This window comes from Anopheles funestus, chromosome 3RL, assembly GCF_943734845.2.
Source record: "Anopheles funestus chromosome 3RL, idAnoFuneDA-416_04, whole genome shotgun sequence".
Taxonomy (NCBI): Eukaryota; Metazoa; Arthropoda; class Insecta; order Diptera; family Culicidae; genus Anopheles; species Anopheles funestus.
The window spans coordinates 23,813,294-23,823,153 of NC_064599.1; the positions used below are offsets into that span (position 1 = coordinate 23,813,294).

At 35.4% G+C, this 9,860-nt stretch overlaps 1 protein-coding gene across 12 annotated transcripts in view; it reads left to right on the forward strand.

Moving 5' to 3' along the window:
- Positions 1-4,951, forward strand: part of LOC125772036 (potassium voltage-gated channel subfamily KQT member 1) — a 109,782-nt gene extending 104,831 nt beyond the window's left edge. For all 12 annotated transcript variants that reach the window (XM_049443339.1, XM_049443341.1, XM_049443340.1 and 9 more), the window contains 2 exons: positions 814-1,025; positions 1,712-4,951. In XM_049443339.1, the coding sequence (XP_049299296.1) occupies positions 814-1,025; positions 1,712-1,906 (407 nt within the window). In that variant the 3' untranslated portion in view covers positions 1,907-4,951. The remainder of the gene's footprint in view (positions 1-813; positions 1,026-1,711) is intronic.
- Positions 4,952-9,860: the final 4,909 nt, after the last annotated feature.

Below are 9,860 nucleotides of genomic sequence, written 5' to 3' on the forward strand. Positions count from 1 at the left end.
CGACGTTACACGGTCTACTTAACATCTGTTTACATATGCCGTCCTTCCACAAATGGAAAGCTGATTTATGTGTGCGTGTGTGTGTGTGTAAATGTTTACGAATGTTTCACTGTTGTACTTCTGATCCCAATGTTATCACTGACAACCATCACTAATCACTTCAGTGTGTGACACTTTGTGTGTGTGTTTGACGTGTGTGTACGTGATGCTGTGTGCGTGTGTTCAAAGCTTTATAGCTTATCAAGCGCTAAAACGTATTATTCACTTCCTTCCCCAACACAAATGCACACCATTTTGTTTTCCCCACTTGTTCCTGCTGTTGGACGTTGTGTTGTATTGTTATGTTTATTGTTGTGTTTTAATCGGTTCTGTAGTACAACGTATAGAGGAGTATACACACACACGCTGTAAAACATGCACAAATACACAAACACAGTCAGAGGGAGTCTCATTCCGAGTTTTTAAAGGGGATCAAACACGAAAAAAGCATCCTTGTATCACACGTTTCGGTCGACAACGATTCCCGTTGATTGTGTTCAGTGCGATAGCACCGTAAATGTTGCTGTGCTGAATGTTTCGTGTTTTCGATTTTATTGTAAATTAATGTTCCTCTGTATTTATTGCAATAAATGTTCTATCCCTGTCACACCCTGGTGTTTGTTACTTTTTAGTTTTATTTTTATGCCTTTTTCTTTTACCCCTTTACCCCCTTTTTGCAACGCATTCTATTGTGTGTGTTTTGTGTTTCTCTCTCTTTCTCGCTTTCTTTCATTCTCTTCCGTTGTATTTACGTACCGTACCCGGTTACCGCAGTTATAATGATGGACGAGGAAGATGACGAGGAGGATGAGGAGGAAGACATCGAAGAGGAGGATCTGGATATTGGGGCCGAGATTGATCCGGATTCGCCACCGTGGGACGTTTACGGTGACATGGACGTGGAGGATCAGGACGATACGACGGAAAATACGGCGTTGCTGCGAACGGCCGCCAAAACGGAAATCATCGTCACGCCTATCAGTCCGGTAAGTTTTTGCGAATTATATCAAAGGCTAGGTAGATTTTATTCGTTTGACCATAGAAAACTGGAAACTAAATGTGATTTTGATATTTTTGTGTCAAACACCAGGCGTCTCCATATCAATAACGCCAGGCCGTTCAATATGAATAAAAAAAAACCAGGCGTCTCCATCGTAAAACCAAAATTAAACTTTAACAACATATTGTCGTTCATCATATTCCGTCGTAAAGAAAAATGGCGGGGTTACATTAAAGTATATTAACAAACAAATTTAATGTTTACGTAGACAATTTAAATAAAAGCTGTTTGTTGAACAATACGTATCTTATGTAGTTAAAAAATCATTTATTGTTTTTAAATAAAATTAATTTATAATTAATTTACATGTAGGTGAAGGAATAATTGATAATGATATTTCGAAACTTAAATACTAAGATTTTTATTTTTGTATATTTTTACTCACATTCGCTCTTCCACATTAGATTTAGAACAGCACAAGTTTTGACAAGATTTTTATCTGGCATTGCTGAATAAACAACCTTTCACAATATGAAGATACGCAACTATTCATTTTTGTATTTTTGAAACCATTTTAAATTATAAGACGAAAACTAAATGTTGTATGAAAACTAAACGAAAAACATTGAACACAAAAATTTCTTCCCTGTTTCCATTACCTTCACCATACAGGTCAGCTCGGCATTCGAGCTAAACCGAATGGACAGTGAGGAGTACAGACGGTCGAAGCAGGTTGCTGCCAACAACAATGAAGGCGAACAGCTGCAACAGCAACAACAGCAACCGATGCTGGCCATCACCGGTCCTAGCGGTGCGATGGATTCGCTCAAGCCCGAGCGAGCGAGCAACGGTTCGGACGATACATGAGAATGGCTGAAACCATCCCCAGTGGCCAGTCATGGCTGCACCTCCACGCAGCACCATCCCTTCCAGATCCAACTCCACACACCCTCCGAACCCATCGTTTCCCATACAAGCTGTGCCGGGTGGCCGTTAATACAACGCACATCCCTACCATCGGTCTTTATCTGCCTATCTTCCCAGCATTCTACGATTCTACTCGCCGCAGCAGCAGCAGCAGCAGCGTAACCACTGATTCGTGTGAGATCTCGACACATTCACGAATCAACTCCCTAGGACTAAAGCAAGATGCCGGTTTCGCCCCAACAATCGGGCGATAGTACGCAAACAAAACCACTTCTTAGAGACCTGATTTCATTTGCCTCACGGCCCCTGTTGTCTGTTGCAGGTCTACTGTTGACTTAGTCGTAGCCTCTAGCCGCAATCTTACATCATCATCGCAAAAATGGTTAGGAGAAGTGGGGAAAGCGAATGAGATGTTAATTTTCTTGTTAATTCTAGCGCCTTCTCTCCCATAGGGTCACTTATATTGATTACGCCCACAAGCAAAAAAAAACCTAAACCCTCAACAATTGCTCTCTAGATCGCAACGGATAGACCGATCCTGTTGATTTTCGAACTGTTGTATCACTCAACTCATCGATATTGGTGCTACCATTACATTAGCGAACGTATGTTGCTTAGTTTTACTAGTTACACAAAACCACATAGACACACACTCTCTCTCTATTTTATGGTCTGCTATTTCTTGTGCCACTTTGAATCTTCCCGGGGCTACGAACGATGGTGTTGGTAGCATAAAGCTGCATTATATGTAAAACAAATCAAAAGGCAACACATCACACATTCAAACCAAAAGTGACACAAATTTAAATTAAACGAATGATAATTAATGACCAACGATTGGCTTTTGCTTCTAATGTTTGTGTGCAGTTCAAACATAAATTGCAAACGCATTTGATCGCCGGAAGAAAAGCAAATTAGTAAACATACATTAAATGGTTCATAAAATAATGCCCAAGACTTTCAGTAAAAAAAAAACCGGACCCAAATAATCTCTCTGTGGATCCTTTCTTCGGTTGCGTTCGATCGAAGACGAAATGACGGTTTTTTTGCTAACTGTCGGGTAAAGTAAATTAAATTCCCCTTTTATGGTGCACAAATGATCCAGCTTCCTTCTAAGCGCGTTTAGAAAAAAACCACTTTAAAGCATTCGGTTTAGTAACGATGAACAAGTTGATTAGAAATCATTAAATTACGTCGCTGCTAGTGCGACGGTAATGTTTGTGTAGTGTTTGCAGTAAAATGGTGGTGCAATGCAAGAGTTACAGTTTTAATGATAGGCATTTTTTCTATACCTTACCTTTAATTCCTCCTAGCGTCTAGAGAACGTGCAGTTTGTTAAGTAGTAAAGATTCACTAGCGAATGAAAAACAAACAAAACAACAAGAAACAAGGAAGCAAAGCAAAGAAAACAGTCCCTTTCCCTATTGTGGTTAGTGGGCACTAGAGAAAGAGAGAGAGAGAATAGAAAGAAAAAGAACATAGACACTATAAAATGGCCAAATACGGATTTCATAGCATTAAGTGATGTAGCGAAAGTGTATTCAAACAAACTGTTCGTACGTTCGAACCGATTGCGAAAGAAAGAAGATTTCAAATCAAAGAAAACAAAACGATCAAACTCAACTAAAACAAAAAAACCACAGCATATGACACTTTACTTCCGTTCGTATGTGTTATTGATATTGGAAACAAAACACAAAAATGTCAATTATTAATCTTAGTAATGGGTAAGCGAACAACAACGGTAAAGAAAAAAATCACTCAAAGCTCGCACAGCAAATACATAGAAAGGACGAAGAACAAAACAACAACCACAAAATGGTATAACGTAGTAAATGAGTTCGATAGAAAAAAAAACAAATTTAAAATAAAAGAAAAAACAAGTATTTTAGTTTTAACATTCTCAACCTCCATTCGGACATTCATCATAAGAAAAAGAAGATAAAAAAACACTTGTTATAACGGTGAAATATTGTTCATTTTAGCAAAGACTTAGGTAAGATGAGAAACTACATGAAAAAAGACAACAAAGTTATGAAGGTGAATAATAAAAGCAAAACCTTAAACCTAACGCAACCTAACCTAATGCTTTAGAGAAGATAAGTGAAACAAATGGAAGGATAGAATGAGGAGAAAACAAAACAGAAGAAAAACTATAAGCGCAAAAACAACAACATAACAACAAAGCAAAACAAAACGCACATCACTCCGAACAAGTGAAGACAATAATGAATGAGTAGTGAAGCGTGTTTAGCTTAAAAACAAACACAAAACCAACCACTAAACGAACAAACAAAACACCGTATAATCCTTGAGGGCGGTTTGTAGCAACACAGATGAGTTCGATTATTCGTGAGTAAGGCTAAACGTGACCGCGACAGTTAAAGTGAGATAGCTAATGGTACACGAGTTGGTTCCAAATTATTAGGCGAAAAGAAAACAACTTACGCACACTCACGCCTGCTGTACTATTATGGCATTATAATTATAAAAAAAGAAGTCGTAATCAAAAGAAGAAGAAAAAACGCACAAACACAACAAACAAACAAAACGCTAAACAAATAGCTGAACCCAAATGCCATCAAAATACACTAGTGATATTACAAAACAAAAGCGAAAGAATGGAGAAACGAACGAAAAGATGTAGAACTTTGCAACGTGCAAAGGAAACAAAAAAAACCCGGACGGAGCATTTGCAATGACAACAAATGGACAACCGCTCGAATGGATTGCGTGGAAATAGTTGCTAAGACGATAATTGCTAGATTTAATTAGCAACCGTAAGTATTAGCTGGTAAGATTTAGCAATGGTTTAAGCGTATTTCACTCGGTTATCTTTGTGCATTGATCGATATTTTTCTAAGCCCTTTTGTAAGCATTGTTACATTTGTTCTACTTCTGTTTTACCTCCCTCGAAGAACTTCCGAATACATATTTTTCATATTGTTTTTCAATAAACAAAAAGAAATTGTTTCCGTTTTTTTTTATTATTGCATTTTATATTTTTTATTGTTTTATTTAAAATGGGCGTATAGTGTTAATAATTTTTTTCTCTTCAGAAAACCGATTCATTTGCTGTTAAATTATATATTTATTAAATTATATTATTTTTCAAACCACTTAAATCTAATAAGTTTTTTTATATTTTAACATAATTTATTTTTAACTTCTTTTTCTCTTATTCTATTTTTTCAGATTTTTTTTATTTTTACCTTTTCTTCTTTGATTTTTTTGAATTATTTTCGTTCTTTTCTAGCTATATATTATTTGTTTATATGTTTTTTTATAATGTTTACTTTTACTTTCTACTGTTACAGAATACAAAGAAATGTATTCTTTGATTCTGCTACCATCTTCCATTCGCACTATTGATTACGTTTGTTAGCAATGTAAGACTGTTGATGTAACACTGTACATATGGCGAGCGATACAAAAACTCAACCAAGAGACGGATAAAACGTTGTAAATTTCAGTAATCAAAAAGGAAACACAGTTTTAATGAAAAGTTTCAACAAAATCTGTACATAGTGTGGTGCTAGCCACCGGCATGAAAGATACCCGTTACACTCCTAGGAAACGAAACGAAACTAGTGGATAGCACTTCAAGTTAAAAAAAAACCCGCACAAAGTTCCGAATGTACAGCAAAACGAGAAAGTAGTAGATTCCCTAATATAAGGCCGTACACATTACCCATAACGCGTAGCTAGTGTGTAAGTGCATCAAACCGTATTGTTTAATCATATCGATGTAATCGCTTCAGAAAGAGATAGAAAAGCGTATTATAATGGTGGTGTAGTTTCTGTTATTGAAAAAAAAAATCACCCATCTTGTTAGAAACCAACATTTTGTTTCGTTTGTTGAGCTCTGCCAAGTGATTTGATGTAGCAAAAAAAAAGGTTTGCCGTTAGCTTTCGACTGTTCATTTCCTTTACTTTTCATAGAACAGTTAAGTGGTTTTAGAGAGTAAAAATATACCCTGAAAGGGATCGTAAAACGATTCATATTTGTTTAAGAAGCTAAAACACTAAAACGCAAGCACAGATGTCTGACTATACCGTCCCTTACGTTTCCAGCAAAAAGTCTGTTCAGTTTTGCAAAAGTTCCTACTACCGACCGACCAAATCCGTATTGAAATGCGGTTTCAAAGTCATCTGGTTTTACGCGGGAAAATAGTAAATCAATGCTGAACATTTGCCCATAATATCAGAATAAAGATAAGTAACTGATCGAAAGTTATGTAGCTGCATAAGTATTAGCAGCATTTGCAGAAGAAATAAACAAACTATCTATAGAGCTAAATGGCAGACGGAACCGGGGAGTAACAAGCGTTCCGATGGAACATATTTATTGTAGTTAAGCCAACATTTACTTAAACACATCTTTTCTGTTTGAACAAATGTTATTATATGTGTCCCTTAACATTGACAGACGAATTTAACCGCTAAGTTGTAGTTTTTGTTACATATCAGTTTCCGGGTTGTAATTTTATGCTATCGCACTGTATTTGTCTACGAGTATCGTTCGTTGTTTTCCATTTTTTATTATTTCTACCCTTTTTACGTCCTACTTATTTATTTCATAATTATTTTCCGAAGTCTATTTTCTTTTTTTAACTGTTTCTTTTAAATTTATTTTAGTAATTTCTTTTCTAATATTTTTTAATCGTAATAATTTCCGTATCATTATTGTTTTGGGTGTACCAACAAGTTTCCAGGGTTCTTATTCCACAAATTTTAGGTTTATTTGTAAAAAAAGTTACAATATTTTCAGTCAAAAAAATTTCTATCAAAAACTACATTTAACTTTTGGGCGGATCCAAGACCAAAAACAAAAATACGTCTTTTGAATTCATGAACGAATGGAACCAATTTACGGTTCATTCAAGTAAAATGAAACATATTACAATAAGAGCGTTCTGCAACGGGTATGGTGTCATTCCTCGGTAATAGTTACAAGGACTGACTATCCTGCTACGTGGTAAAACAAGTCTTGATACGGCCAGGCCGTTCTAACCGAGCAAAAAAAAAACAAAGGTTTAACTAATTAACTGCAATATTATTAAAAATTTTCAAAACATCAATATGATTCACGAAATTTGACTTGTTTTGTAAAACGCTGGAAATTTAGTCGAACACCTAATACAGTTTTATGTATTTGGATTATTGTATGATGTATTCTATTAAATATTTGTAGCTCTGATTATAGTTTTCTCATCTTTTCTTTAAATATTTTATAATTTCCGTTATTCCCTCTGTTTAGACAGTCATTCTTTCACCACTTTTATTACTTTCCAAACAATTTGAATATACATGATAACTTTACATAAAAAATAAAGGGATCACAGAAAATGGTACAAGAGCTTTACATGAACTTAAACGTAAGAGATGAAATAAATAACCATAAACGATGATAGTTCAGAGGCGATGATATTTAAAGCAAACTAGAGCAAAACAAACAAACAAGAAAAAAAAAGAAAACAAAGATGAAAATCTAATTCGATAAACAATTAAAGCACAGCTATAAACTCCACAGTGGAAATGTTATACATGTATAAGATGCTAAAATGGTTTGGTTTTTTTTCAGAATAGAATTTTTGAAAAATAGAAAATGCTTCTAAAAATGCACAACCAGACAGCTGCAGTGCTAAACACAGTCGAATGGAACATGTTCTTTTTCAGCGTATTTAGTGACACAGATGAGCTAGAAGCACATTTTTTCATTCCCAACACTTTTAAACTTATGTCTGTGCATAGAGCTAAACCGTAAAGATAGGTAAAATGTTACATGACAACGTGAGCCCTTAAACGAAATCAAACAATTAAATTAGGATGAAGGAAGAAAAAAAAACATTAAAAAACGAGTCTTGTTTCTTTTATTATTAACATTATTTCATGCGAATAGTTTTGATATAGTGCTGTAACTTAACACATTTTGCACAGCACATTAGATGAGCAGATAGTTGAAAGATTTACATTTATTTTTTGATTCTTTTCTTGATTGCGGTTTATTGTTAGCGATAGTTGCAATATCAAGTAAACACTATGTAGCATAAATAAGTACAGTAACAGTAGCAAATTAATGCTCGAATCTATTAATTCATTGCCAAGGCTAGTTAAAGTAAGTGAGCTGTAGTTCAATACGATGTAAAGTAACAGAACAAAACTAACAAAAAGAAACTTTCTCCACTAGTCGAAAAATGTACATAACGGTGTAGCTAAGAATATATGGCGAATTCGGAAGCGAACGCAACAAAAAATAAGCGTGTAAGAAAACAATTAACTTGTAAGTAAATACTTTCTAATATAGTAAGCCACGAGGTGAAGTTGTAAGCTGCTTCCATTAGCGCATTCCGATTCCTTTTTTTTGCCACTTGATATGAGAGTTTAGGCGCTATACCAATCAGAATGCAGTAGAATCGTTCAGGCACGTTTATTCACCGTAGCAAATTAATTAAAAAAAAAGAATTATAAACAGCATGTGCAAACACACGGATGATAAAAAGAAAACATTTTAAAAATTGCCAATGCCTAGATGGTGGTCCGCAGCGAATGTGAAGATTTATTCATATTAACCAATTGGCGCCTAAACATAACATAACAAAAAATTATTAAACCCAAAAAAAAGAACTCACACATAAACACACAGACACACATTTGAGGAGGACTACAAGTGGAGCAGATACTGTAAACTATCCGCGCAAGTGCAGCACCGTAGTGATTATCGAATGTAATCAATTATATACTTGAACACAGCCGACCGATCGGTGTGAAGGATCTGTTTCGTTTTAACATTCGTTTCGTCATTATCAAAATGTGATACATTATTACGATTAGTCGTGCTGACGTGGGTGCACGCGTGCAACAGCAGCGAACACATGCGGCAGCTCGCAAAACATACTAGGTACCATACTAACACTCTAGAAAAAATTGAACACGAAAGGCCAAGGGCAGAAATAAAGGGTATAACACGAAAATACCAGGGGCCAGACCAGAAAGGTCCCTAAAGGGTGGGTAAACGAATATGTAAAGTGCATTGTAGTATATACGACGTGCTGTGTAAAGTGTTTCTCCGAGATAACCTCGACAAGGAAAAAAAGGGCAGTCAAAACATACTCAAACAAACAGACACAAACAACTCATAATAACAAAAGGCCAGGGCGGAAAACGGGATGGAATGCAGCAGCCGTAATGCTGAAAACCAACACCCAACATTTATCAAACTTTATTATAATAAACAGAGATATCGTAGTGGACAAATATGTTCGGTCGTTGCGCTTTATTCTGTTTTTATTATGATGATAAGAATATTTGTGCTTTTGTGTAAATTGCTTATAAATCGATGTCGCTATCAAACTGAGGTAGGAAAACTTTGGTTTGTGAATATATTCCATTCAAACTTAATTACACGATTTACTGTACATTAAAACTTTTTCAAATACATTTGTACAAAAACGAACCAACAAATTTAAACCGTTTTGCAGGTTATTTATTTCAAATGTGCAGCTTTTCTGGAAAGCTTTCGAGCAGCTGTTTGGCTTGTCAAAATCAGATGATCATGAGCTTTCGAGCAGTTTCACGTCAAACGAGATTTCTCTAGCAAAGCACACTGGGCTCGTTCATATGCTTTCTATTAGTTTTACATTCTTTCCATCAAAGCTTCAATATAACTCGATATTTCTTTTTTGTACCAATTCTGGTTCAACACATTCCAAATTTAATATTTTATGCACGATTACGCTTTCCAAAGTAATTATTTATAATGATTGTTTGCTTTCCATTCCTCAAAATCGTTTTTTGTCCGAATACGTTACACGTTGCATCCATTGTGCTATTAGGGACATTTCAACCACACCGTGTAAACGGAGATGACGGTTCTACCGGATTCTTCAATCGC